Source organism: Rhinopithecus roxellana, chromosome 4 (genome assembly GCF_007565055.1).
Source record: "Rhinopithecus roxellana isolate Shanxi Qingling chromosome 4, ASM756505v1, whole genome shotgun sequence".
In the NCBI taxonomy this organism is placed as follows: Eukaryota; Metazoa; Chordata; class Mammalia; order Primates; family Cercopithecidae; genus Rhinopithecus; species Rhinopithecus roxellana.
The window spans coordinates 35,773,286-35,800,188 of record NC_044552.1 but is presented as its reverse complement, the minus strand read 5'-3'; the positions used below and the strand labels follow the sequence as shown (position 1 = coordinate 35,800,188).

The following is a 26,903-nucleotide window of genomic DNA, read 5'->3' as shown; positions in this document are numbered from 1 at the left end:
AGTCTGCATTTCTAACCAGCTCCCAGGCGATGACCATGCACGGGAGAGGTCTGGGATCACAGTTTAACTAGCAGTGGTGTAGAGCACAGAATCTGGAGCAAGAAGGCCAGCTTCCCAATCCTAGCTCCGCCACGGGCCTACCGAATGACAGTTGCCTCGGTTTCTGAGTTTTCGTGAAGATGTAGTGAGTCATTACATTGTGAGGCTTTGGAGCAGCGTTCACTAAGAACTGACTCTGACATTATTTATCGCATTCCTTAGAGCAAGCAGCCGGTGAAGTAGGGTTTGACGAATGAATAAGTGAATGAATGACCTTTGGAGAAAAATTCTTTCCTGGGTGACTAGAGTCCGAGAAGCAAAATGGGAGGGCCCGTGGGTGGGTAGGAGGCCCACCCCCTAGAAAGTTCTCTGCACCCGGTGGTCCAGAGGGCCCGGAGTGCCCGGAAGCCGGCCGACTTGCGCTCAGCGGCCCAATGGGGCCGCGGGAGGGAGGGGAGAGCGCCCAGCCAGCCCTTTCCGTCCGGGGCGCCGCAGCCCCGCCCCTCGGAGCGTTGCGACGTCCAAGCATTCCACGGTTGCTACATCGTCGCGAGGGGCGGGGCGCCTGTCAGGGAAGCGGCGCGCGCGGGCGGCGGGCGGGCTGGGGATCCGCCGCGCAGTGCCAGCGCCAGCGCCAGCGCCAGACCCGCGCTCCGCGCTCTCCGGCCCGTCGCCTGCCTTGGGACTCGCGAGCCCGCACTCCCGCCCTGCCTGTGCGCTGCCCGAGTATGGAGCTGCTGTGTTGCGAAGGCACCCGGCACGCGCCCCGGGCCGGGCCGGACCCGCGGCTACTCGGGGACCAGCGTGTCCTGCAGAGCTTGCTCCGCCTGGAGGAGCGCTACGTGCCCCGCGCCTCCTACTTCCAGTGCGTGCAGCGGGAGATAAAGCCGCACATGCGGAAGATGCTGGCTTACTGGATGCTGGAGGTACCGCCCGACGCGTCCCCCTCCCCCACCGCTCCCGGGTCTGGACACACCGGGGCCGCCCTGTCGGGACATCGCGGTCCCCACAGCGATCTGCAGGATGCTCCGAGGCTAAGACTCTCGGGGCCTGGCCTTCCACTAGGGCACCCTAGCCAGCTGCCTCCCTTGCTTTCCCAAGCCCTAATCGGCTCCTCCCGACTGTGAGTGCCAGTCACTTGGCACCCTAACTGTGCCTCTCTTCGGGCCGAGAAAACGGGACCAGGGACATCCTCTCCCCTTCGGCTTCTCACAGCGTCTCCCGCTTCCCTCCCCCTCCTGGCCTTCTCCGGAGAGCGCGCCTGGAAAACCCTGGGCTCGGCCGCCCCCGCCCGGGAGCCGGTTCCTGTGTGTGTCGCGGGGTTCTGGCGGGGAAGGCGATGGGGGTGGCGCGCGCCCTGTTCCGGCCGACAGGGAAATGAAAAGTGCGGGAGGCAGCGGCAGGAGCCTCCTCCCTTCCCCTCGGGTGTGTGCAGTGGTGGCGGTGATGGGGGTGAGGTCCCAGCTCTCTGGCTACCATGGGTGATCCTTGCGTCCCACTTCCCGTCGCTGTGGGGGAGGGGAGTCTCCGTTTGGAATCCTTCGTGAGGAAGGGCTCCTTGACTTTACCACCCCCACCCCACCAAGTGGAGAGGGGAGGAGGCCGCGCAGAGGAAGTGGGGGGCGTCACCTTGGGGAGGGCCCATCCTCCTCTTTTATTGGTCCTTGTCTCTGTAAGTAGCTTACCCTGTCTCCCGTTTTTGCTCCCTATCCCACCTCACTTCAGCGCCCCCACCCCCGCGCTGCTGTGTTCCCCACGCTCTGGCCCCAGCAGTGACTGTGCGCCCTCCCCCAGGTATGTGAGGAGCAGCGCTGTGAGGAGGAAGTCTTCCCCCTGGCCATGAACTACCTGGATCGCTACCTGTCCTGTGTCCCCACCCGAAAGGCGCAGTTGCAGCTCCTGGGTGCGGTCTGCATGCTGCTGGCCTCCAAGCTGCGCGAGACCACGCCCCTGACCATCGAAAAACTGTGCATCTACACCGACCACGCTGTCTCTCCCCGCCAGTTGCGGGTGCGTGTGTAACCCCCCCCACCCCCGACACATACTGTCTCCCACTTTCCAGGAAAAGGAAAGCTTGAGATATCAGAGGCTTTCTGCTCCCTGGAGGGGGAGCAAGGCGATCAGGATCTTTGGGAAGGGAATTGGGGTGGAACAAACGATGGGGCAGTGTGGTGTGATGGTTAGTGTCACTCCCGCCCAGGCTCGAGCTGCAGGCAGGCATTAAACCCCCTCCTGACCTCCAGGGGATGCCACTCCTTCCTGGTCTTTCCCCCAGATAGCAACAAGTCAAACTGCATGTCTACACTCACTAGTACTTTGCCTCTGGGTTTACGCAGCCACCATGAGTTATTTATTGGCAGCAGAAGGGCATGTCTGCACACCCCCACTGGAGTAGGGGAGTGGAATGTGCTTCATGTGGGGGAGGGGGTTTGCCTTGGTTGAGTCTTTATCCTCATGTGGACTTTGTGATAGAAAAACCTCCCAGAGCCAATTAAAGCCAGGCTCTGATTGCTTTAAGGAAGGGCTGATGTATTTCATCCCACCTTCTTTGCTTCCTCTTATATCCCGGAAGAGACAGCTTCTTCCTAATCCTTTCCTGTCCTCCTTCTGAGGAACTGGAGCAGCTGCTTTGGGCCTGGTGGAAACAGCTCCCTCTACCCCCCTTAGCCAAAGGCGCAAGCTGAGGGACAGGCAGGGAGGTGAGCTGCAGCTGCTTCCGATGTGATAATGGTGCCTCCTCCCCCGGCCCGCCCTCTCTGACCAAGGTCTTTCATAACCCTGTGGGGAGCTGCTGTCACTCCTGTGGTTTGGGAAGTGGCTCCCTGGGCCTCTTGCTGGAAACTTGCGCTCGGCTCAGACAGGGCAGGAAAGTCACCGGTTCTGTCCCGCCTCAGAAGGAGCCTCAGTCCTGCCTCAGAAGGTGGGGGAGCTGCTGGATCTGGAAGAGGTTATTTAGGACATGCAGATTGTCTCCTAGGGGGCTGGGGGGAGAGGGTGGGTGAGCTGGCACCTTCTTCCACCTTGCTCTGTGGCGGGCCAAGTCTTCTGCTGACCCTGAGAGGAGTCTCTGGGCCCCATCTCCCAGGGAGGAGGGCAGCAAGCAGGCTGCTATGATTGGCTGGCAGGGAAGCCAGGGTACTGGGGCCCCCGACTGCTGTGAGTCGAGGAACAGGATTCCTCTTCCTGCCAAGTAGCTCAGAGATGGGAGTAGGAGGCCAGAGTTGGGAATCCAGGAGGCTCCACAGCTCTTTGTGATGAATCTGGTAGTTTTTGGCAAGTCTGAAGTTGGAGCTAGTTTCCAGGGCCAGAGAGCAAGATGTTTTTGGAGGGTTTGGGGCTGGAAGGTAGAAGGGGAACTTCCTTTTTGTGAAAAGATGGAGGTGGTGTGTGTGCCCACATATGAGGGTTTTTCAGTGCAGGCAAAAAGTACTCTTCCCTTTGTCTGAGCTGGGGGTGGAGTGCCCAGAAGACTTCCTAGAAGGTCAAGGTTGGAAGAGACCTCTGAGAACTCCAATTGGTCCATATCCGTGTGCAGCATAGGAGGCTGAGGCCCAAGGAGGGAGGGAAAGGTCCCTGCCTCAGCATCGCACTAAGCAGATGAGTGTAGAACCTGGGTCTTCTAGCTAGACCAGGTTGTCTAAAAAGTCAGGGATGTGGTGGCCGCTGCCACCCACTGAAGCTAAGCACTCCCAGGGGTGTGTTCTCCACCAATTAACACTGGGATTCTCTGGTTGCCTGGATATGGGGAAGGGTGGCCACCTTCCCTCAAACATGACCCCTTGCCTCCCCATAGGGAGAGTCCCACCCCCAGTTGCCTTCCAGGTGCTTCCTTAGAAGCTGGGTCCCTTCTGTTAACTGCTGAGTTAGGAGTTGGCTCCTGGGACATTAACTGGGAGTAGCGTTGTAATTTCTCTGCCTCACTTCTGGCCAGGCTGTTTTCTCTGGGGCTCTTTGAGGGTAGGGACTGATTTGAGAGGCTGACACCTAAGCTGGGGCCAAGACAGAGACAGCTGTGGCTGGGGCCTGGAAGAGGTTGGGTGGGGTTGCCATTTCTGCCTCAATAAGGAGTCAAACCCACAAGTTCCTTCCTGAGATAAAACAATGAAGAAATCCTCATGTGTGCAACTCAGAAATGGGGCCAGGTCTGGGAACCCATGATGAGTGGATTGGGGTGAGGCTTCCAGGCTTCTCCCAAAACCTAGTACTGGCAGGTGGGCTTGGGTAGGTGAGGATAGGACTTGATCCCTCAGGAATCATTTGGAGCCATCCTGTCTGGCTTGGCCTGCACCTATCCTCCTGAAAGTCAAGTGGCATGGGGCACTATGGGTTCCAGCTAAAGGGGGTGGGGTGGGGTGCTATACTTCAGGACCTGTCCCTGATATCCTACCAAGGGGATGTGGCTTGGGTTGGGCAATCTCCCCTTTGAGGAACCTCAGAAAAGGCTCAGTGGCTGTCATTGGAGGAGTCATACTCTCTCCTGTTGATTCAAGAGGTGTGGACTTGGCTGGGATGCAGAGTTGCAGGGGAAGCTAGTGGTGATCTGCCCTTTCACAAATCCTTGGGGTTGGGAGAGTCTTTCTGCTTCATCCCAGAGGAGTCCCCAGTTCATAGTGATGCTGTGGTATCTGCTGCTTCCGTCTTTCAGCCCTGGCTGGAGAAATCCTCAGAGCCCTGAATGAAGTCAGGAGAAGGCCTGAATTATTGGCCCCTTAAACATAACCAGACAGGATTAAAAGGGATAATCCATGTAAAGCATGTTGTCCTGGCACCTAGTAAATGATCAGTAAGTGCTCAAAGCACATGCCCCCTCCTCTTCCCTGCTTTGAACTCCATGGTGCCTGGCCTTAAAATCAGAAACTGAGGTCTTGGGCTTTAAAAGTTTGATGGGCTTCCCTGCCTATGAGACTTTGAGACTTCTGCTTTACTCCTTCCTCTTCCCTTCTCCAGCCACTGACCCACCATTTTCCCCCTTTTCCAGGACTGGGAGGTGCTGGTCCTAGGGAAGCTCAAGTGGGACCTGGCTGCTGTGATTGCACATGATTTCCTGGCCCTCATTCTGCACCGGCTTTCTCTGCCCCGTGACCGACAGGCCCTGGTCAAAAAGCACGCCCAGACCTTTTTGGCCCTCTGTGCTACAGGTAAGAGCCCTCCCTGTGCACATTTTTGCCAAATTGGAAAAATCATTAGACTTATAAGGGTGAAAGGTAACTAGGAGATTCTGGTTTATACTGTCAAAATTCATTTGTGAAAGTTACATCCCCTCTGAGCCCCCAGTCTCGATACAGAAAAGCAGGTCATAATCAGCTCTATGGGATCTCAGACCCCTCCAGTTTGTAGGAGGGACACCGAGGGTATAGAGAGAAGTGACTCGCCCAAGGTCTGACAGTGAACATGTTGGGAACAGAACCCCTGTCTCTTGGCCCTAGTTGTGTTCCCACACTAGGGAGTGTCTTGTCTATTCCCTAGACCTATGGAAACTGGCAGTTGGTCCTGATCTCTAGGAAAGATACTCTTTCCTGTCTTCCTCCCTTGCCGATATCTTGCCCCACCCACTGCTGGAGTTTTCTAGCATGTCCTCTGCTCTACTCATGCTGCCTGGCACTTTCCGAGGAGTCGGAAGTCCATGCTGGCTGTTATCCTTCAGGTTTCCTCATCTCATGGTTCCCTTTCCTCCTCTCCAAGATTATACCTTTGCCATGTACCCGCCATCCATGATCGCCACGGGCAGCATTGGGGCTGCAGTGCAAGGCCTGGGTGCCTGCTCCATGTCCGGGGATGAGCTCACAGAGCTGCTGGCAGGGATCACTGGCACTGAAGTGGTGAGTGCTGGGCAGCTGGGCAGCAGCCTCTCCATTCATATAGTGCTATGCCCTGAACCTCCAGTAGAGGGAAACCTCCAACCCCAACCTGGTCCTGAGTCCTGGTTTCACAACCTTGGGGCTTTGTGGCTTTTTATCTCCTGCCTTGGTCTGGAGAAGAGCAAGTATCTTGGGTGGGGTGAAGGGCACTGGCCCTAGGGGCTCTTTTCTTGCCAAGTGGTGTGTTGGAGTGGGGGTGGGGGATTCGGTGTCAGATGCAGGGCTGCTCTCACACTCCCTTGCCACATCCTCTTGCTAGTTTCTGAGAACTGAAGAGCGATTCCTGGGGCTGGGCTGTGGCCTAACCTCCCCAGACTTCCCCATGTGTTGGGAGCTGTCCTTCCCCTGCACCTGCTGCCAGATGCTATGGGGGATAGTGTTCGCTCCTCACTGTTCTCCCATGTTCCCAGGACTGCCTGCGGGCCTGTCAGGAGCAGATCGAAGCTGCACTCAGGGAGAGCCTCAGGGAAGCTGCCCAGACCAGCTCCAGCCCAGCGCCCAAAGCCCCCCGGGGATCCAGCAGCCAAGGGCCCAGCCAGACCAGCACTCCTACAGATGTCACAGCCATACACCTGTAGCCCTGGAGAGGCCCTCTGGAGTGGCCACTAAGCAGAGGAGGGGCCACTGCCACCCACCTCCCTGCCTCCAGGAACAAATCACACATCTGAAGCCTGAAGGGGCGTCTGTTCCTTCACAAAGCCCAAGGAGTCTGGTCCTACCCATCCCCGCAGTGTGCACTAAGGGGCCTGGCCAGCCACGTCTGCATTTCGGTGGCTAGTCAAGCTCCTCCTCCCTGCATCTGACCAGCAGCGCCTTTCCCAACTCTAGCTGGGGGTGGGCCAGGCTGATGGGACAGAATTGGATACATACGCCAGCATTCCTTTTGAGCGCCACTCACCCCTGGGGGCTGTTTTCAACTGCCAAAATGCTCTAGTGCCTTCTAAAGGTGTTGCCCCTTCTAGGGTTATTGCATTTGGATTGGGGTCCCTCTGAAATTTCATGCATGATAGACACGTATGAGGGGGAATAGTCTAGATGGCTGTCTCAGTACTTTTGGAGGCCCCTATATAATCCGTGCTGACAGCTGCTCCTAGAGGGAGGGGCCTAGGCCTTAGCCAGAGAAGCTATAAATTCCTTTTTGCTTTGCTTTCTGCTCAGCTTCTGTGTGATTGACAGCTTTGCTGCCGAAGGCTCATTTTAATTTATTAATTGCTTTGAGCACAACTGTAAGAGGACATAACGGGGTCCTGGCCATCCCACAAGTGGTGGTAACCCTGGTGGTTGCTGTTTTCCTCCCTTCTGCTACTGGCAAAAGGATCATTGTGGCCGAGGAGCTGCTACAGCCTGGGGTGGGGTCATGCCCTCCTCTCCCGTTGTCCCTCTGCCCCATCCTCCAGCAGGGAAAATGCAACAGGGATGCCCTGGAGGTGGCTGAGCCCCTGTCTAGAGAGGGAGGCAAGCCCTGTTGACACAGGTCTTTCCTAAGGCCATAAGGTTTAGGCTGGTGGCCCAGGACCATCATCCTACTGTAATAAAGATTGTGAAATAAAACTGGCTTTGGCTTCTTGGATTGGTGTGTGGGTTAAGTCTATTTCTGGACTGTATGAGGTAAGGAGGCGGAAGTCAGTGGTCTAAAGCAGGGATCATTGAGCCTTTTCTGTAAAGGGCTGGATATTTAGGCTTTGCGGGCTATATGGTCTCTGACCCAAATATAATCAGCTCTGCTTTATAATGTGACCTATGCGTTCCTGAAAATCACTATGCCATGCAATTTGCAAAATAAAAACCACAGGTCTCATGGGAAAAATGGGGCTTGAAGCACAACACTCAAATGAGTGACACATTTTTAAAAAAGGATAGCTTGGTTTTTACGTATGTCAAATGGTTGAGAAATACATAAATATTACAATAAATATGGCCTTTTACCTTGAAGACATGCACTTTGCTTTTGGAAGTGGATGTTGGAAGGGTTGCTCAACACAGGTGGGGAGCTGAGTGAGGTAGCTAGTACATGTTCAGGTGTGAGTTTTGTGTACTAGTTAGGCTTGGTTCAGCTGGGTACAGTGTCCCATATTCACCTAAATGTTTCTCGAGGATGAAATCATACACGAGCAAACATTAAGCCTGCATTATGATCAAACTGTTCCCAAATACATTAAATGGGTTGGAACAAATGCACAATTTCGGAAGCAAATAAGGGTTATAGGATTATACTTAACTCTGCTGTTGTAGCACAAAAGCAGCCACAGGAAACATGTAAATGGGTGAGCGTGGCTGTTCCAACAAACTTATGGATGCTGAAACTGGAATTTCATGTAATTCCTACCGATCACAAAATTCCATTTAAAAATGGAAAAATCATTCTTAGCTCATGGGCCACACAAAAATGGGCACTTGGGCTGGGTGCGGTGGCTCACGCCTGTCATCCCAGCACTTTGGGAGGCTGAGGCCAGTGGATCACCTGAGGTCAGGAGTTCGAGACCAGCCTGGCCAACCTGGTGAAACCCCATCTCTACTAAAAATACAAAAATTAGCCAGGCGTGGTGGCGTGCACCTGTAGTCTCAGCTACTCAGGAGGCTGAGGCAGGAGAAACTATCGAACCCAGGAGGCAGAGGCTGCAGTGAGCCAAGATCATGCCACTGTACTCCAGCCTGGGCAACAGAGCGAGACTCTGTCTCAAAAAATCAATCAACAAAAAAAGGGGCACTTGGCCGTAATTTACTAGTCACTAAAGCTTTCATTGGCTGAAGAGCCAGAAAGGGAGCCTGTTTGATGCTAGCTCTGATCTAACCATTCTTGGGCCCAGCCTTATTCTCTGGCCTTTCTTGACTGTATCTCTGCTTTCCTCAGTTTTGTAGTCCTTTCATCCACAGCTGACACATGACCATCTTTGGATAACCTGCTCCTGGCTGCTGCAGCCTGTGATGGGGGAAGGCAGAGGATGTGTCCCCAGGTGGCTAACAAGGTGAGTGTAGCCTGGAGGAAACAAGCTTGGAGATCAAGGGAGGTGGGTCCCATATAAATGGGACAAGAATGTGTCCTCCATCTTCCAGATACTAACAGGAGTAATGCCCACCTCCATTGACTACACCAAACACAGAGGTTCAATAAATATCTGCCTTTGCCTTTATCCACAGTGACCTGACACAATAGCCATAGAAAAAGTACTCACCCCAAGCCCCAGCTGGGGACTGGGAATGCCAGTGTATGGTATAAGTCGGCTCTCAGAACTGAACAGGGATAAGGGCCTAGAATGGAAGAGGGAACCAGCCAGACCCTCAGTCCTTCCTGTCCTGGACTGGGAGCCATAGATGTTCCTGTGATCTGTCACTGCCCTGATCTGGGTCTTTAGCCATTAAGGTTTGGTGTCATCTTCAGTCACCAATGGGGGTCTTGGTGTCCTTCCAAACCCCTTTGGCCAGGACAACTGACTGTTTTCTCACTCCATGGTGATGGGAACATCTTCTACATCTCGGGGGACTGCGCTCTGAAGCTCACGCCTGATTTCGGGGGATAGCTGTGGATGGGGCTGCAGCCGGAGCAGTTCTAAGAGGGCCTCTTTCTGGTCTGTGGCCAAGTCGGCCTTGTAGCGCTGGACCAAAGTCAGGAGGCACTGGTGCCAGAGCACAGGCAGTTCACGCTTCTCTGTCCGGAATCCCAGGAAGTGGAAGACTAGGGCATCCAGCACCCGGAAAGGCAGTGCATACTTTTTATCCAGCAGCAGTCGCAGGAAGATGCTGTTGGCACCACTGTATTCCATCTCAGCAATTTTCAGCATGGCCGCACTAGTGGGAAAGGGAGGTGGGGTAGAGTTAGCGGGGAAAACATTGGAAGAAGGATCCTACTTCTCCCTCTGTGCTTTCCCCCTTTTTTCTTCCCCCTGCTGGCCCTTATACTATGGTATTCCCCAGGGACCTTCTCACCTACCCAATCGTATTATACTCCCTTGACTTCAGTCACCATCTCTACAGGGATCCACCCAAATCTCTACCTCCAGCATAGACTGCTTGTTTCAGTACCCAACTAGAGTATGGTCCAAACATCTCAACTTCTCCACCCTAACTACGTTCTTCCTGTGTTTCCTACTCATTTGTTCATCTATTTACTGAGTACTTTATTTATACCAGGCACTCGGGCCCTGTTGTTGCAGAACTTACATTTAGGGGGATAATGATACACCTACTCATTGGCTTAAACAAGCACAAACCCAAGGCTATCCTTAGCTTCTTCTCCATTCTACCCATCCCCAAGTCCTGGCAATTCCACTATCTGGATATCCACTGACCAGCCCCCACCCCCCCGCTCCACCCCCAGCAACGCTACCTGGAGTGCAACACAGGGATGGAGCACTTGGTGATGATGCTACCCACAATGATGGCTTCCCGGAGGGTACAAGTGCCAGACTCGCACAGTGGAATCAGGACCCCTGGGGAGAGTCAAAGGGCAGTCACTATGAGCCCAGGATGAGAAAAAGGAGTTACAGCAGGAAGCATTCCACCCAGCCCAGGGACAGCTAGCAATTTCCCACACCAGGCCTGCTGTGTTCCCCATAGAAGCTCCAGCCCTTCCCTTTCTTCCCTGCCTCTGGGATCCCACCTTTGAACCAGGCTCCAGGTTTGAAAAGGGCTTTCTTGAGAGCCATGTAGAGATGGAAGTTGAGTCGTTTGTATTCGGCAATGTCATCTCGTACTCGCGGGAGCAGGACAAGGTTGTAGAAGCGCTGGGCCATGCGTTCCTTCAGGTTAGAGGCAAAAATCCTAGTGGGAGTTAAGTGGGGGAAGTTTCCAAGTCACACGACAGTCTGGACCCAGCCCATTAAATATCACCATGGATAGTACATACAAGAGGTTTTAAAGTAAAATATGAGACCTTTCTTTCAGTGAGGGATGTGTGGGAGCTGTGTGCATGCAACACCCATCAGCTTAGAGAGAGAATAGGAGGGGCAACGAGATATACCCAAATGGGGAGTGCCGTCTGTCTGTGGGAGAGCCAGAGCTCGTGCAAACTGATGGCTACTCAGCTACTCTCCTTCCTCTTGCTATCATGGCTCCTCTCGATTTTGCTATCACTAGGGCCCTGAGCATGCCTGGACAGTCACAGACTTCTGAGGGTCCTGCTACAGGGTTGTATCCAGTGGTTATAAAAGCCTCTCCCCTAGAAATTGATCACGGAGGGCGTATCCCAGTGGCTATAAAAGCCTCTTCCCCTAGAAATTCATCACAGAGGGTTCCTAACTGGCTAACTGGGTCTTGGCCCCAAAAAATGACACAGGAAAAGCTAGAAAAATGATGCTATAAAGTAGCAGAGAGGGCCCTGGGGCCAGAGGCAAGGAAAGCCTGTCTGTCCCAAGCCCAGCCTGCACCTATAGACCCAAGGCCTGCAAACCCCCATCTACTCTACCTGGTGGCTTGGTACATGGCGGCTGCAGTCCAGGCCTCAGGCTCTGTGACGTAGAGGATTTGCTCCCAGTTGGAGAGTGCAGGGATGATCTTAAATGCCTTAGGCAGTTTTCCACTGCGGTACTTAGATAATACCTAGGGATGAGGGAGGTAAAACAATCACTGTCATCCACATATGGCAAGCTTGCTGTGGGCTAGGAACTTGTCTGGGTGCTTTTAATATATTAACTCATTTCATCCCCACAATAACCCTATAAGGAGGTGCCATTATTATGCTCGTTTTACAGATGACCAGTGAGAGTTCCAGTAACTGACCCAAGGTTGCCAAGTCATTTACAGGCAGAGCAGGAATCTGAAACCACACACTCTGCCTCTTAGGTCTGTTTTCTACTGCCATGACTTCTTTAGTATGAGATGCAGGCAAAAGGCAAAACCCTGTGGCGGGAGCCCACAGCCCCCAAAGGGGTCTTCCACTGTGGCTCCCCTCTCAGCTCTTACCTCCCGGACCCCCCTGTAGACTTCTAGGACTCGGGGGTCCAGCTGGGGCATAGGGAAGCCCGACACCTCTGACATGACTGTCTCAACCTCTGTCTGCTTCTCAGTCAGCTTCTCCATGATGATGTCAGCCAAGGTGCGTCTAAGAGGGGAAGTGCCAAGGGGAGGGGAGAGAGGAGGGAAGGAGCACTGTGGTCACTGTCCAGGAAGCTCCAGATTCCCCACAGTCCCTTGTGAGCACTGACATACTGCGATCCTGCTGGGATGTGCAGCTTAGAGTTCCCTCTCTGTGCCCATTCATCCACCACAGACAGAATCACTGCGGGGTGCAAAGGAACTGAAAGTCATTCCATTTAGGACAAAGCTGGCAGTTGTATGGAGGTTATTATGAATCTCAATTCTGAAATCAGTCTGCCCAGGTTCAAATCCTGGCTTACCCACTCCCTGTATGATCTTGGGCATGTTACTTTACCTCTCTATGCCTCTGTTTCCTCATTTGTAAAATAGGAATAATAACGGTACCCAACTTAAAAGATTAATGGAAGGATTAAATAAGTTAATGTTTGTTCATTACTTGGAACGGTCAGTACACAGCAGTGTATCTATGGAAGTATTTCTAAGACTGATTATGTTCTTTTCAGCCTCCTTAAACCCAGTATTGTTGGGTATATCAAACATTATCTTAATGATTCAGCATTACCATCACCGTGAGCTGTCATATAATACCAGTGCCTTCAGAGGCTGCTGAAGTGTATTTATTTATTTTTTTTTGAGACAGAGTCTAGCTCTGTTGCCCAGGTTGGCATGCAGTGGCACCATCATGGCTCATTGCAGCCTCTATCTCTCTGGCTCAAGCGATCTTCCTGCCTCAATCTCTCAAGTAGCTGGGACCACAGGCACATAGCACAAGGCCCAGCTAGTATTTCATTCTTTTGTAGAGATAGGGTCTCCCCATGTTGCCCAGACTGGTCTCACATTCCTGGGCTCCTGCTTTGGGATCCCAAAGTGCTGAGATTACAGGTCTGGGCCACCATGCCCAGACTGAAATGTATTTAAAGCTGCTCCTCAGTTGGGTGCAGTGGCTCATGTTTGCAATCTCAGTACTTTGCGAGGCTGAAGGAGGTGAATCACGTGAGGTCAGGAGTTTGAGACCAGGCTGGCCAACATGGTGAAACCCCGTCTCTACTAATAAAACAAAAAGTAGCCAGGCGTGGTGGTGCGTGCCTGTAATCCCAGCTATTCGAGAGGTTGAGGTTGCAGTGAGCTGAGATCACACCACTGCCCTCCAGCGTGGGTTATAGAGTGAGACCCTGTCACAAAACAAAACAAAAAACAAACTGCTCCTGTTTTCTGAGGTCCTACTCAATGCCAGGCACTGAGTTTGGGACTTTTCAGTCCTAGAGTCAGTGCAACACTTATAGGACACGGAAACTTATGCAGACATGGGAACTGGGCCTCACAGCCGTCAGGTGGGGTTAAGAGTCAAACTCAGGTTTTTGAAAGTCTTAGGTTAAGGTGCTTTATAGTACCTTATAATGTGCCCCTAAACTAAATGGCCTCTGATTGTTGAATTCATGTGGATCTAGGCTTGCTTTCTGAAGACGCCAGCTATCATTTCTTACAACTGCCAGAAGTTCTGATTACTTCAAGGAGCTTGTCTATTCTATTTACTGCAAGTTGGAAAAGCATTCTGCTAAATTTGTCAGCGTTATCAGTGAAGTAGGAGTTATGAGGTGCTGAGTGAGAACCTGAGAGGCTCTCTGGTGGGACAGGCCCAAGTACATATTTTGTGACATGTATTTCAACTGTTAGGCATCAATCTGGGAGGGGCTCATTTTCATTTCTTCATTCTGCATTTTCAAATAAGCTGCCACAGAATTTATCAGCCTCCTTGTCCTTTTACAGTACAATTAGCAATGAGAGATGCATTAACCCCAAACAATCTAAAGTATCAGGGACACCATTATGTTAATATCACAGGGTCAGAATGAACTGGTTGAGGACCCTTATCCTAGACTCCACTCCCCACGGCCAAAATTTATGGGCTCAGGAGTTTCACCACAGGCAGTCTAAATGCCTGCATGTTTTGGAGCTACCATTTATTATAGATGGGAATAAATTAGTGGTCCTAACTGGGAGCAGTCTTGCCTCCCAGAGGACATTTAGCAACGTCTGATGTCATTTTTGGTTTTCATAATTAGAGGGAAGGTTGCTACTGGAGTCTAGAAGGTAGAGATCAGAGATATCTACTAAACATCCTACACTGCACAGGATAGCCTCCACACACACATAAAATTACCCAGCCCAAAATGTCAATAATGCTGAGGTTGAAAAACCCTGGCTTAAATGAACCTTAGGATATGAACACTTGTCCAAGGAAGTTGAGCTTACCACTAAAAAAACTAAGAATACCAAAACCAGATGCAATAGGATGGCTCTCTCCAGAGGTGTAAAATGGGCCTGGAGCTGTTTCCCTGGCAATTGGGCAGTTGTACAATAAATGGACAGAAGGACACAATGTTTTCTGAGGCTGGATCATTCCCACTCACAGTGGTCCGCTGAGGATGGGCCAGTTTTGTCAAGGCGGTCCCCTACAACTAGCAACTCCAGGCCCTTTCCTAAAGTAGGGAATTGTTAAGTCTGCCAGGGAACTTGTTTTTCCTGTGGGAACTTTCTACAAGGATCCATTATCCCAAATCCCCAGACCTACCTGGCAGGAGGGTTCTTGTTCATGAACATCTCTATGGCACGCTCATCCTCAGGGTCCACAACCATCTCTGCATGGTGGCCCACCCCTGTCATTGTGGCAGCCTTCTCCAGGGTGGGCCACTCTTCGTCCTCGTCATCTGATCCATCCTGAGGCATTCTTGGACCTAGAAGAGGGGAGACTAAATGGATGAGCACAGCAATAGGTAGCTGAGGGATTTAGTCAGTTTAACTTTAGTCATTATGTAGTACAGGCCTCACATGTGGTTGTGATAGACACAGTTATGTGCACTGAAACAAATGAGGCATGCATTAGCTCCCTGTCCCCAGGGGCTTGCAACCATGCTTAAGAAACAAAATGTATACACAGGAAACAATGAGAAAGCAATGGCCATAAATAATAGTTAACATACCATACTCAGTTATGTAGAAGGAACTTTTTTTTTTTTTGAGACAGAGTCTCGCTCTGTTGCCCAGGCTGGAGTGCAGTGGCGCAATCTCGGCTCACTGCAAGCTCCGCCTCCCAGGTTCACGCCATTCTCCTGCCTGAGCCTCCCAAGTAGCTGGGACTACAGGCACCCGCCACCAGTTAATTTTTTGTATTTTTAGTACAGTCGGGGTTTCACCACGTTGGCCAGGCTGGTCTTGATCTCCCGACCCCTAGTGATCTGCTCACCTCGGCCTCCCAAAGTGCTGGGATTACAGGCGTGAGCCACTGTGCCCTGCCTGTAGAAGGAACTTCTTTTTTTTTTTTTTTTTGAGACGGAGTCTCGCTCTGTCGCCCAGGCTGGAGTGCAGTGGCCGATCTCAGCTCACTGCAAGCTCCGCCTCCCGGGTCTACGCCATTCTACTGCCTCAGCCTCCCGAGTAGCTGGGACTACAGGCGCCCGCCACCTCGCCTGGCTAGTTTTTTGTTTTTTTGTTTTTTTAGTAGAAACGGGGTTTCACCGTGTTAGCCAGGCTGGTCTTGATCTCCTGACCTCGTGATCCGCCCGTCTCGGCCTCCCAAAGTGCTGGGATTACAGGCCTGAGCCACCGTGCCCGGCCTGTAGAAGGAACTTCTAAACACTGTACCCATGTTAACTGTTTAATCCTTATAAACCCAAGAAGTGGCCGGGCGCGGTGGCTCACGTCTGTAATCCCAGCACTCTGGGAGGCTGAGGCGGGCGGATCATGAGGTCAAGAGATTGAGACCATCCTGGTCAACATGGTGAAACCCTGTCTGTACTAAAAATACAAAAATTAGCTGGGTGTGGTGGTGCATGCCTGTAGTCCCAGCTACTTGGGAGGCTGAGGCAGGAGAATCCCTTAAACCCAGGAGGTGGAGGTTGCAGTGAGCCAAGGTCACGCCACTGCACTCCAGCCTGGCAACAGAGTGAGACGCTGGCAAAAAAAAAAAAAAAAAAAAAAAAAAATACATAAAATTAAAAAAAATAAATAAACCTTCTTATGGAACATTGGCAAAAACTTAAAAAATAAAATAAAATAAATAAACCCAAGAAGTGGATACCATTATTATACCCAGTTTCAGATGAGGACACTGAAACACCAAAAAGTTGATAATTTGCCCAAGACAGGTAGTCTGGGTCTAGACTGCATTCTTCACCACTATTCTACACATACTAGGATTTGATTATATGCCACAATGAGTGGTAGAGACAACATATGCACTTAGAGGATGAGTGGCGAGGACAATTAGACACTGGATAGGCAGTTTGGGAGCAGGAGGAGTGTGTTCCAGACGCAGAGAAAATAAGGCTTCGGATTTAAGTGTCTCCTAGGCAATAGCAATAAATAATGCTAGGTAGGTGGGAAAGGTGAAGCCAGACTAGAGGGCCTTTAAAGTCAAGCAGTGGAGTTCAGATTTCAATCCACCAGTCTACTTAAATAAATGAAGTTGGCTGGGCATGGTGGCTCATGCCTGTAATCCCAGCACTTTGGAAGACCGAAGTGGGTGGATCATCTGAGATCGGGAGTTCGAGACCAGTCTGACCAACAAGGAGAAGCCCTGTCTCTACTAAAAATACAAAAAATTAGCTGGGCGTGGTAGCATGCACCTGTAATCCCACCTACTCGGGAGGGAGGCCGAGGCAGGAGAATCGCTTGAACCAGGGAGTCAGAGGTTGCAGTGAGCCGAGATCGTGCCACTGCACTCCAGCCCAGAGCAAGACTCCGTCTCAAAAAAAAAAAAAGAAAAGAAAAAAAAGGGGCCGGGTGTGGTGGCTCATGCCTGTAATCCCAGCACTTTGGGAGGCTGAGGCGGGCAGATCACGAGGTCAGAAGATCGAGACCATCCTGGCTAACACAGTGAAACCCAGTCTCTACTAAAAATACAAAAAATTAGCCAGGCCTGGTGGCAGGCGCCTGTAATCCCAGCTACTCGGGAGGCTAAGGCAGGAGTACGGCGTGAATGCAGGAGGCGGAGCTTGCAGTGAGCCAAGACTGTGCCACTGCACTCCAGCCTGGGTGACAGAGCAAGATTCCGTCTCAAAAACAAAAATAAATAAATAAAAATAAATAAATAAAATAAATGAAGTTAGTCCATTTAAATAACTTCCATTTTTGGAAGGCTACATGTCTGGGCATCTGGAAAGGGGGGCTAATAATCCAAGTGGGGAGCTATAATGCTATGTATCAATAGGTCATTAACAACAAAGGCAGTGGCAGTATGTGATAAACGCTAAGGGGGAACAGACATTTTGTCTCCACGTGCCAACAGTCTCCCAAATGTGTACTTTGTAGGTGGTTCTCCTTAGCGCCAGACCCTAACTCCAGGTGTCTCCTGTACAACTGCTCTTGGATGACTCACAGTCACCTCAAATCTCACCTGTCATCAACTATATTAATTTTCTTTCCCTCCTAGGTCTACAACGCTAACCATCCACAGCTTAGGAAATGGTACCATTGTCCATCCAATGCTAAGCCTGGGAGGCACTCCTGCCTCATCCCTTGCCCTCACCCTCAACACCCAATCAATTACTAAATCCTATTCAATTTTACCTCATAGACTGTCTCTCACATGCTTCACAGCCCCATCTAAGCGTAGATCAGCATCATTTCTTGTCTGGATTTATTCAAAAGTCGCTCACTCATCTCCATGTTTCTGACCTTGCTTCCCTCCAACTCATTTTCCACTCTGCAGACAGTAATCTTCCAGAAACACATATTTGATTTGATTAGCCCTATACTTAAATTCTCCAGTAGCTTTCCATTCTTCCCATTGCTGTTAGGATGGTTTTTAAATCTTTTGCAAGTTTGGCTCCTACCTACCTGACCATCATTCATTACCCATTAACCCAGTCATTCAGCAAACACCGAGCACCTACACTATATGTGAGGCACTGTTGGGGGTGCTGGCAATATATCCATGAACAAGAGAAATCAAAAGACTTTGTTCTATACAGCTTACATTCTAATTGGAGGAGACAGTCTATGACCATACCACCCTGAACGCACCAGATCCTGTCTAATTGGAAAAGACAGACATAAATAAACATATAAATATATTGGGTTAAAATATAAGTACTATGGGCCGGGTGTGGTGGCTCATGCCTGTAATCCTAGCACTTTGGGAGGCTGGGGCGGGTGGATCACCTGAGGTCAGGAGTTCGAGGCCAGGCTGGCCAACATGGCAAAACCCCCATCTCTACTAAAAATACAAAAAAAAATATTAGCTGGGCGTGGTGGCAGGCGCCTATAATCCCACCTACTTGGGAGGCTGAGGCAGGAGAATCACTTGAACCCAGGAGGTGGAGGTTGCAGTGAGCCGAGATCACAGCATTGCACTCCAGCCTAGGCAATGGAGCGAGACTCTGTCTCAAAAAAAAAAAGTACTATGAAAAAGGATATGGCAGAAATATTGGGAGTATGGAGATGGAGTAGAGTGCTGCAATCGTAAATGGAGTGGATAGGCCTCTCTGAGAAAGTAACCCTACAAGTGTATGAGAACAAACTATCCCAGAGAAAAGGAACAACCAGGCCAAACGCCCTAATTTCCCATGTTTAAGGCACAATGAAGCTTATATAGGTGGAGTGGAATGCGCAAAGAGGAAAGCAGTAGAAGAGGTCAGACTGGTAAAGGAGGCAGATCATAAAGCGCATTGTAGACCATTGTAATCCCCCACCTGTGGAGTGCTCTGTAGAGAGTATGAGATATGGCAGGGTGCAGTAGCTCACACCTGTAATCTCAGCACTTTGGGAGGCCAAGGCAGAGAGGATCACTTGAGCCTAGGAGTTTGAGACCAACCTGGGCACCACTGTGAGCCCTCATCTCTACAAATAATTACAGAATTAGCGGCTGGGCACGGTGGCTCACACCTGTAACCCCAGCATTTTGGGAGGCTGAAGTGGGCGGATCACTTGAGGTCAAGAGTTCAAGACCAGCCTGGCCAACATGGTGAAACCCCATCTCTACTGAAAATACAAAAATCAGCTGGATGTGATGGCTCATGCCTGTAATCTTCACTACTAAAGAGGCTGAGGCAGAAGAACTGCTTGGTCCTAGGTGGCAGAGGTTGCAGTGAGTTGAGATCGTGCCACTGCACTACAGCCTGGGCCGTCTCAAAAAAGAAAAAAAAAAAATTAGTTGGACATGCTGGCACACACCTGTGGTCCTAGCTATGTGGGAGGCTGAGGTGGGAAGATAGCTGGAGCCCAGGAGATTGAGGCTGTAGTGAGCTATGATTGTGCCACTGCACTCTAGCCTGGGTGACAGAGCGAGAGACCCTATCTCAAAAAAAAAAAAAAGGAAAGAAAGAGAAAGAAAGGAGAATATGAGATACTAACGAGGAGGCTACTGTGATAATCCAGGTGAGAGATTGTGGTAGCTTCAACAGGATGGTGTTCCAAAGCGGTGAAAAGTTGTCTGATTTTGAATATACTTTGAAGGCAGAGTCATCAGAATTTTCTTACAGATCAGATGTGGGGAGGGAGAGACAGAGAGAGGAGATAGGGTGGGGGAGAGAGGGAGAGACGGGGAGAGAGAGAGAGAGGAGTCTAAAGTTTGTCTTGAGCAAATGAAAGAATACGAGAGAAGCAGGTTTGGAGAGAAGGTCAGGATTTCTGTTTTGTACACGTTAAATTTGAGCTGTCTGTTAGATTTCAAATTGGAGTTGCCAAGTAGGCAGTTGAATATAAGAATATGGATTTCATGGAAGAGGTCAGGGCTAGACTATAAAGTTAGGAGTAGTCACCCAAGAGATGGTATTTAAACCATGAAACTTGCCAGCACCAGAGAATATTTGAAGAGGTCAGAGGACTGAGGATAAGAGGTTGCAGTAAGAGTCAGTCAAGGATACTGAGAAGTGAGGTGGCAGTAAAACAGGAGTGTTGATGTCTTAAAACCCAAGTAAGGATACTGTGGCCAGGAGGCCACTATTCAGTTGCGTCAAATATTGCTTTAGATGAGATCTGAAAAACGGATGAAGCATCTCAGAGGTCAACACTCCCTCCTTAGTGAGAAAATATCAAACGTCTTTCATCTCTCTCCCTCTTTGGCTGCTAAACAATGTGTTTTCTGCTCATAAGGCTTCCCATTCGTTTTTCAGTTCTCAACTTAAAAGGTCCTGCTGCAATCGGAGAAGCTTCTCAAGACCAACGCTATTGTTACCAGGGAAGCGATACTTTATCATGGAAAAATATTATTCTAAGAGTCTACTTAATTGACTCTCTACTGGGCTTGACTGTAAGGTCCTTAAGTCAGACGTGCCTATGTAGTTTACTTCTGTACCCAAACATTCGATAGAACTCCGAGCATAGTGCAAAGCTCGTAGTGGGTATCCCGTATTTATTTACAAAACCAATGGAAAATGCTAGGGTGGAGCGAGCGATTACTGTTGGCCTAACTTAGGGGATGTGTAGAAGGGAGCGCCTAAACTAGGAGCGGACGCGGAGGGCTCTGGACACGGTTCAATCTCCCATTCCACTACTTTTGCAAGTGTAATACAGACCCTTTGTTGACTCGAAGCAATTCCCCTGCCAGACACTTTTTAGCTGTCCACCCCGCCCCACTACTGGCCACTGTCTTCCTCGGATCTCATTCCAGACACTCACCCAGCCGCGTGGTGCGTTCCCGCGACGCCGCGGGCTTGTCCCCAGTCCCATGCTCGGCCTCGAGCTCCTCCTGTTGCTGCCGTGCTTGCTGCAAAATCCGCCGGCTCAGCCGGGGTCCCACATACTCTTCCTCCGTTTCTCCGGTCCTGCGACCCCGCCGCTTCTCCCGGACCCCTGCCCGCACCGCATTCCCAGCCAGGATCTGATCGGCCAGGGGCGCATGTTTTTCCTGACCCCCGACCCCACGGGCCGCCTTGAATTTGGGCATTTTTCTCGAAAACGTTGCCGGGGAAGTTCGCACGTGGGGACTGCGAAAAGGCCAGAATGCGCTTGCGCGGTGGACTCCCAGCTCCCAAGAGGCCACGCGGCGATCACAGCGCCCCCTAGCATTCGGAGGCCAGAAGCGCCATCAGCGCCGCCCCTCCCACTAAAAGAGCTCCCGGGTTCCGGAGCTGGACTCCCCAATATATTCACAGCCTTTAACGTTAGCTTCTCTCAACAGTGCAGTCTTTGAGTGTCGCTCTCTTAGCTTCATGGATCTAGGCCTAGAGTGCTCAGCCAAACGGGAATGTCTGGATTTAGAAACCTGTGGGCGGGAATCCGCAGATGATGTCACTAGAGGTGTCACCGAGGGCCCCTGAGACCCGCCCCACTCCTGGGGAAAGGCAGTGGACCCGGCGCTCTGTTTTTACGTATTTCCGGAGTCTCTTCTGAGACCAAAGGTTGTGTTGGGGAACTGGAGCAGGTTCTGTGGGCGGACAGGGAACCCTGCGTTTCTACCGTGTGATCCGGCCACCTTCCTGGCCCGACGCCATGGGAGTGACTTGGTAGGACTGCAGGGGATTTTGTGGGGCGGAGCTTGGAGTTGTGAAGGGCCGGAAAGAGGACCCTGACAGTGGTCCGCCGTCCCCTGGGAGCTGTCCTCGGGTTGTGTGGATGAGAGGATGCCGTGCGGGCCGCGGGTTCCCCGGCCTTGTTTCCTCGGAGATGCGCCCCTTCCTCTTGGAAGGTGGGAAAGCAAAGCGAAGTTTTATTTTTTTTCTTTAAGACGGAGTCTCGCTCTGTCGCCAGGCTGGAGTGCAGTGGTGCGATCTTGGCTCACTGCACCCTCCGCCTCTTGGGTTAACAAGCGATTCTCCTGCCTCAGCCTTCCGAGTAGTTGGGATTACAGGCGCCCACCACCACGCCCAGCTGTTTTTTGTATTTTTAGTAGAAATGGGGTTTCACCATATTGGCCAGGCTGGTGTCGACAAAGCAAAGTTTTTATCCCAGGAACCTATCAATGGTTGTGTACCTCATTCCCTTCTAGATACATTTTCCTTCCCGTGAGGCCATAGTACTGCCCGCAATGGGACGTCAGGGTTGGAAATAGGGTCTTTGGACTGTGACCCACCTGCAGACAGGGTTGGAGGGAGTGGGTTATAAGCAATCAGGAGACAGTATTTTTTAAGATTTTCTTTATCTTTCTTTCTTCTTTTCTTTTCTTTCTTTTTTGAGACGGAGTTTCGCTCTTGTTGCCCAGGCTGGAGTGCAATGGCGCGATCTCGGCTCACAGCAACCTCCGCCTCGCAGGTTCAAGCCATTCTCCTTCCTCAGGCTCCTGAGTAGCTGGGATTACAGGCACGCGCCACCACACCCGGCTAATTTTGTATTTTTAGTAGAGACGGGGTTTCTCCATGTTGGCCAGGCTGGTCTCGAACTCCAGACCTCAGGTGATCCACCGGCCTCGGCCTCCCAAAGTGCTGGGATTACAGGCGTGAGCCATCGCGACCGGCCAAGATTTTCGCCTACCCTTCCCTCAGCCATCAAATGCAGTTAGACCAGTTTGTGTCTGTTTCTAATTTGCCCATTTTAAGATCTTGGGTCCAGAGGGAAAAAGAGGCTGTTGAAAATAAGGAGATCATGGTTCCAGGCACTTTATCTCTTTAGGACCCGTTTCCCACTATGTTAAATTTAATTCCATGGTTAGTCTAGTTTCAATGGAGTTTTTATCTTTCATATGTTTTAAGTCTTAGTTGGAAGAAGATGAGGTAGCAGGGAAAGGTATGGGTCCAGTGCTTGTGGAGGCGTTAGTTGTAAGGTGTCAGGTCCCAGAACATTTTTTTCTTATCTCAGTAGATGTGAGCATTTTTCCCCGTGGGAGAAACCCGAAGGCCAGGCTATCTGAAGCCAGTGGCTATAGGCTTCTCATACAAAATCATGTGTAGGGGAAATACTTTTCCTCCTGGTAGCCCAGGTTCTTGCAGGTTTCTCAGTGATTGCACTCTTGTTTCCCACAATTCACATCATGATACTCCTTTGTTCCTTAATGGAAGCAAGATATGTGAGGGATGGAAATAGAAAAGATGCAGCGTAGAACCCTGGGACCCCATGATCTTTCTTTTTTTTAAAGAAATAGAAATGGGTTCTTGCTGTTTTGTACATCCAGGTCTTGAATTCCTGAACTCAAGCGAGCCTCCTGCTTTGGTCTCCCAAAGTATTGGCATTACAGACATGAGCCACCGTGCCCAGCCACCCCTGCTCTTTAAATGGAGAAGGCAGCTCCAGGGCAAGGGCTCTCTGTTGGCACCCTTATCAACGTTTTCAGAATCCTAGGACTTCTGTCCCTTGTAGCGTCAGTTTACGGATTCTTTTATATTTCAAAATAAGGCACATTAGCAACATTGTTTATCAGTGCTTTTTCTGATAGTGACAATTTTTAGCAACAGAAGGATTCTACCCTAAGAGATTCATTTAGCTGAGCATAAAGCAATGTCATCTATGACTGTTTTCTTGATTTCTATATAGCTAAGTACTGCCTGTACTATTGTTTATTAATTTTTTTTTTTTTTTTTTTTTTTTTTTTGAGACGGAGTCTCGCTCTGCCACCCAGGCTGGAGTGCTGTGGCCAGATCTCAGCTCACTGCAAGCTCTGCCTCCCGGGTTAACGCCATTCTCCTGCCTCAGCCTCCCGAGTAGCTGGGACTACAGGCGCCCGCCACCTCACCCGGCTAATTTTTTTTGTATTTTTTAGTGGAGACGGGGTTTCACCGTGTTAGCCAGGATGGTCTCGATCTCCTGACCTCGTGATCCGCCCGTCTCGGCCTCCCAAAGTGCTGGGATTACAGGCTTGAGCCACCGCGCCCGGCCTATTAATTTTTTAAATTGACCTTTTCCTTAAAAATGTTTTAACAGGCACTACATCCCTATACAGGCAGTCTAGTTAGTGGTTAAGAGCATGGACAGGAAACCAGGTTGCTGGGCTTTGAGTCTTGGGTGTACCACACATTAACTGTGTGACCTAGTGCAAGTTATTTAACCTCTTTGTACTGTACTTAAATTTCCCCCTTTTTTTTTTCTTTTTGAGATGGAGTTTCGCTCTTGTTGTCCAGTCTGGAAGGCAGTGGTGCGATCTTGGCTCACTGCAACCTCCGCCTGCTGATTTCAAGTGATTCTCCTGCCTCAGCCTCCCATGTAGCTGGGATTACAGGCACACACCACCACGCCTGGCTAAGTTTTGTATTTTTGGTAGAGACAGGGTTTCACCATGTTGGCTAGGCTGGTCTTGAACTTCTGACCTCAAGTGATCCGCCCACCTCGGCCTTCCAAAGTGCTGGGATTACACGTGAGTCACCGTTCCCGGCAGTTTCCTTATTTGTAACAAGTTGATAAATAACATCTTCATAGGACTATTGTGAGGATTTGGAGAGTTAATTCATCTAAAGGCCTTAGGACACAGTCTGGCACGTTGTTGGTTGGCAATTGTTACCTACCACCCTAAAGGGGAAGCCACCATAGGAGGTTCACTCACCATAGGAGGAAACCTTGGAAATGATGTTTTTTTTGTTTTGTTTTGTTCCATTGTTTTGATTCAATTTTTGTGAATACTGTTGCCTCTCATTCCCGAAGATTATAAACTTGAAGGCTGCTTTTTTTTCTGTTCCTAGGGCTGTTGAATAGAACTTTCTGTGATGATGGAAATGTTCTCTAACAGCAGTGTCCAATACACTAGCCCCAGCCACCTGTGGCTCTGGGCTACTGTGCTGAACAGCTCAAGTTCACAGAGTTGGTAAAAACGTGTTAACCTAAACTGAGACTTTCTCCTTGATGTAGTCAGAACTGAAAGAGTTGCAAAAGGAATCCCTTTTTCATTATATAACTCAGCATTATTGAATGCTCAGCCTGTGTGCCATCTAGAATCTTTGGCATGCCACACTTGAGAATGCCCCATGATAGGAAGTTCATTGCTCTGGTGTGAGAATCCTGAGAACTGTGCTTCAGTTCTTAGAGGGGCTCTCAGGGACAGTGGTCCTCTATTCCTTGTCTTTAAAATGGGGGACTGGTCCAAGTGTAATGAGTTATCTTAATTGATTGTTCACATTCGGTTACAGATTGGACTCCTTGTTCTATTCTTCCCCATTCTAACTACTGCACTTGACTGGTCTTAACTTTTTTTTTTTTTTTTTTTTTAAGATCAAGTCTCGCCCTGTTGCCCACACTGGAGTGCGATGGCGCAATCTCGGCTTACTGCGAGCTCTGCCTCCCAGGTTCAAATGATTCTCCTGCCTAAGCCTCACAAGTAGCTGGGATTACAGGCACCCGCTACCACGCCCAGATAAATCATTTTTGTATTTTTAGTAGAGACAGGGTTTCACCATGTTGGCCATTCTTGTCTTGAACTTCTGACCTCGTGATCCGCCCACCTCGACCTCCCAAAGTGCTGGGATTACAGGCATGAGCCACCATGCCTGGCCCAAAAAAATTTTTTTTTAATTAATAATAAAGTTGCAGGGGTTGGGAGACGGTCATAGTAGGTAATTTCCAAGATAACTTTTGGCCCTGACGAGCTGTGATGCTGTGGGCGAGTGAGTGGCTCATTGAGCACATGTGTGTCTCTGGATAGCTGACCATTTGGTGCTCTCCTTTCCAGTGTGTCCCAGATGCCTGTGGCTGAGGGCAAGAGTGTTCAGCAAACCGTAGAGCTCCTTACCCGGAAATTGGAGATGCTTGGGGCAGAGAAGCAAGGAACATTTTGTGTGGACTGTGAGACTTACCATACGGCTGCATCTACCCTTGGCAGCCAAGGTCAGTAACATGGATCTGTAGGATGGCCGGAACGAGGGTTGGAGTTAATAGACATTTGTGTTAATTGAAGTCTTTCTGCTTTTCTGCTGAGGGTGGTATTCTTAAACATGTGGCGAGATGTGTTTCTGAATTCATTAATTATTGGTTCTTTATCTCTTAGAATAGGGCCTTTGAAAGCTTTATTTTGTTTTATTTTATTTATTTATTTTGTTGAGACAGGGTCTTACTCTGTCGCCCAGGCTGGAGTGCAGTGGCATGATCACAGCTCACTGACTGCAGCCTCGACCCCCTGGGCTCAAGTGATCCTTCCACCTTGGCCTCCTGACTTGGCCTCCTGAGTAGCTGACACCACAGGCATGAGCCACCACACCTGGCTAATATTTTAAATTTTTTGTAGAGACAGGGTCTCCCTGTGTTGACCAGGCTGGTTTTGAATTCCTGGCCTCAAGGGATTATCCGGCCTCAGCTTCCCAAAGTATTGAGATTATAGGTATGAGCCGCCACTCCTGGCTAAAGCTTTATTGAGGTATAGTTGATATACAAGCAGTTGTACACATCTAATGCATACATCTTAATGAGTTTGGATATATGCATACACTTATGATACCATCACCACAACCAAGATACTAAACATATCTGCTACATCCCAAAATTTCTTTGTATGTGTGTGTTTGTGTGTGTGTGTGTGTGTGTGTGTGGAGATAGAGTCTTGCTCTGTTGCCCAGGCTGGAGTGCTTTGGTGTCCCATAGCTCACTGCAGCCTCAAACTCCTGGGGTCAGGTGATCCTCCCACCTTAGCCTCCTGAGTAGCTGAAACTACTGGCATGTGCCACCATGCCTGGCTGATTTTTTACTTTTGGGTGGGGTCATGGGAGTGACTTACTATGCTGCCCAAGTTCGTCTCAAACTCCCAGCCACAAGCCATCCTTCCACCTTAGCTTCTCAAGTAGCTGGTATCAAACTCCTGAGCTCAGGGGATCCACCAGCAAGGGCCTCCCAAAGTGCTGAGATGACAGGCATGAGCCACCGTGCCTGGCTCTTGTGTTCTTTGAGTGCTTTTTGTTTTGTGCAGTTTGAACTCTAAAAGCAATGTTTCTCAGAGGGTTAATCACTGACTAACCACATCAGAATCACCTGGGTTACTTGTTAGAGTTGCAGATTCCTGACCTTGTTTACTGATTGACTGTTGCTGTAGGCCACATAATCTACATTTAATAATCCAGACAATCCTTATGCACTCTGAAATTTGAGAAAGACTTGTTTTAGGCCCAGAAGTCTTGTTTATGATTC

At 50.2% G+C, this 26,903-nt stretch overlaps 3 protein-coding genes across 14 annotated transcripts in view; 2 read left to right on the top strand and 1 right to left on the bottom strand.

The window, feature by feature from the left end:
- CCND3 (cyclin D3) overlaps positions 1-7,467 on the top strand; it is a 122,516-nt gene extending 115,049 nt beyond the window's left edge. For 2 of the 8 annotated variants that reach the window (XM_010369652.1, XM_010369653.2), the window contains exons 2-5: positions 1,834-2,049; positions 5,018-5,177; positions 5,722-5,858; positions 6,308-7,467. In XM_010369652.1, the coding sequence (XP_010367954.1) occupies positions 1,879-2,049; positions 5,018-5,177; positions 5,722-5,858; positions 6,308-6,475 (636 nt within the window). In that variant the 5' untranslated portion in view covers positions 1,834-1,878 and the 3' untranslated portion in view covers positions 6,476-7,467. The other 6 variants (XM_030928530.1, XM_010369650.2, XM_010369651.2 and 3 more) reach the window with 6 other exon arrangements.
- A 1,114-nt stretch (positions 7,468-8,581) lies between these two features.
- MED20 (mediator complex subunit 20) overlaps positions 8,582-26,903 on the top strand; it is a 29,483-nt gene continuing 11,161 nt past the window's right edge. Inside the window, exons 1-2 of one of the 5 annotated variants that reach the window (XM_030928526.1) lie at positions 8,582-8,863; positions 25,459-25,613. In XM_030928526.1, the coding sequence (XP_030784386.1) occupies positions 8,823-8,863; positions 25,459-25,613 (196 nt within the window). In that variant the 5' untranslated portion in view covers positions 8,582-8,822. Of the gene's footprint in view, positions 8,864-21,032; positions 21,377-24,097; positions 24,154-25,023; positions 25,076-25,458; positions 25,614-26,903 lie in introns of those variants that run through there. The other 4 variants (XM_010369647.2, XM_030928527.1, XM_010369648.2 and 1 more) reach the window with 4 other exon arrangements.
- BYSL (bystin like) lies at positions 9,002-21,155 on the bottom strand. Its single transcript, XM_010369649.2, has 7 exons — positions 20,550-21,155; positions 14,503-14,665; positions 11,796-11,934; positions 11,299-11,432; positions 10,495-10,655; positions 10,222-10,324; positions 9,002-9,683 (listed from the first exon to the last, which is right to left on the bottom strand). The coding sequence occupies exons 1-7, from the start codon at positions 20,815-20,817 to the stop codon at positions 9,338-9,340; spliced, it is 1,314 nt and encodes a 437-aa protein (XP_010367951.1). The 5' UTR covers positions 20,818-21,155; the 3' UTR covers positions 9,002-9,337.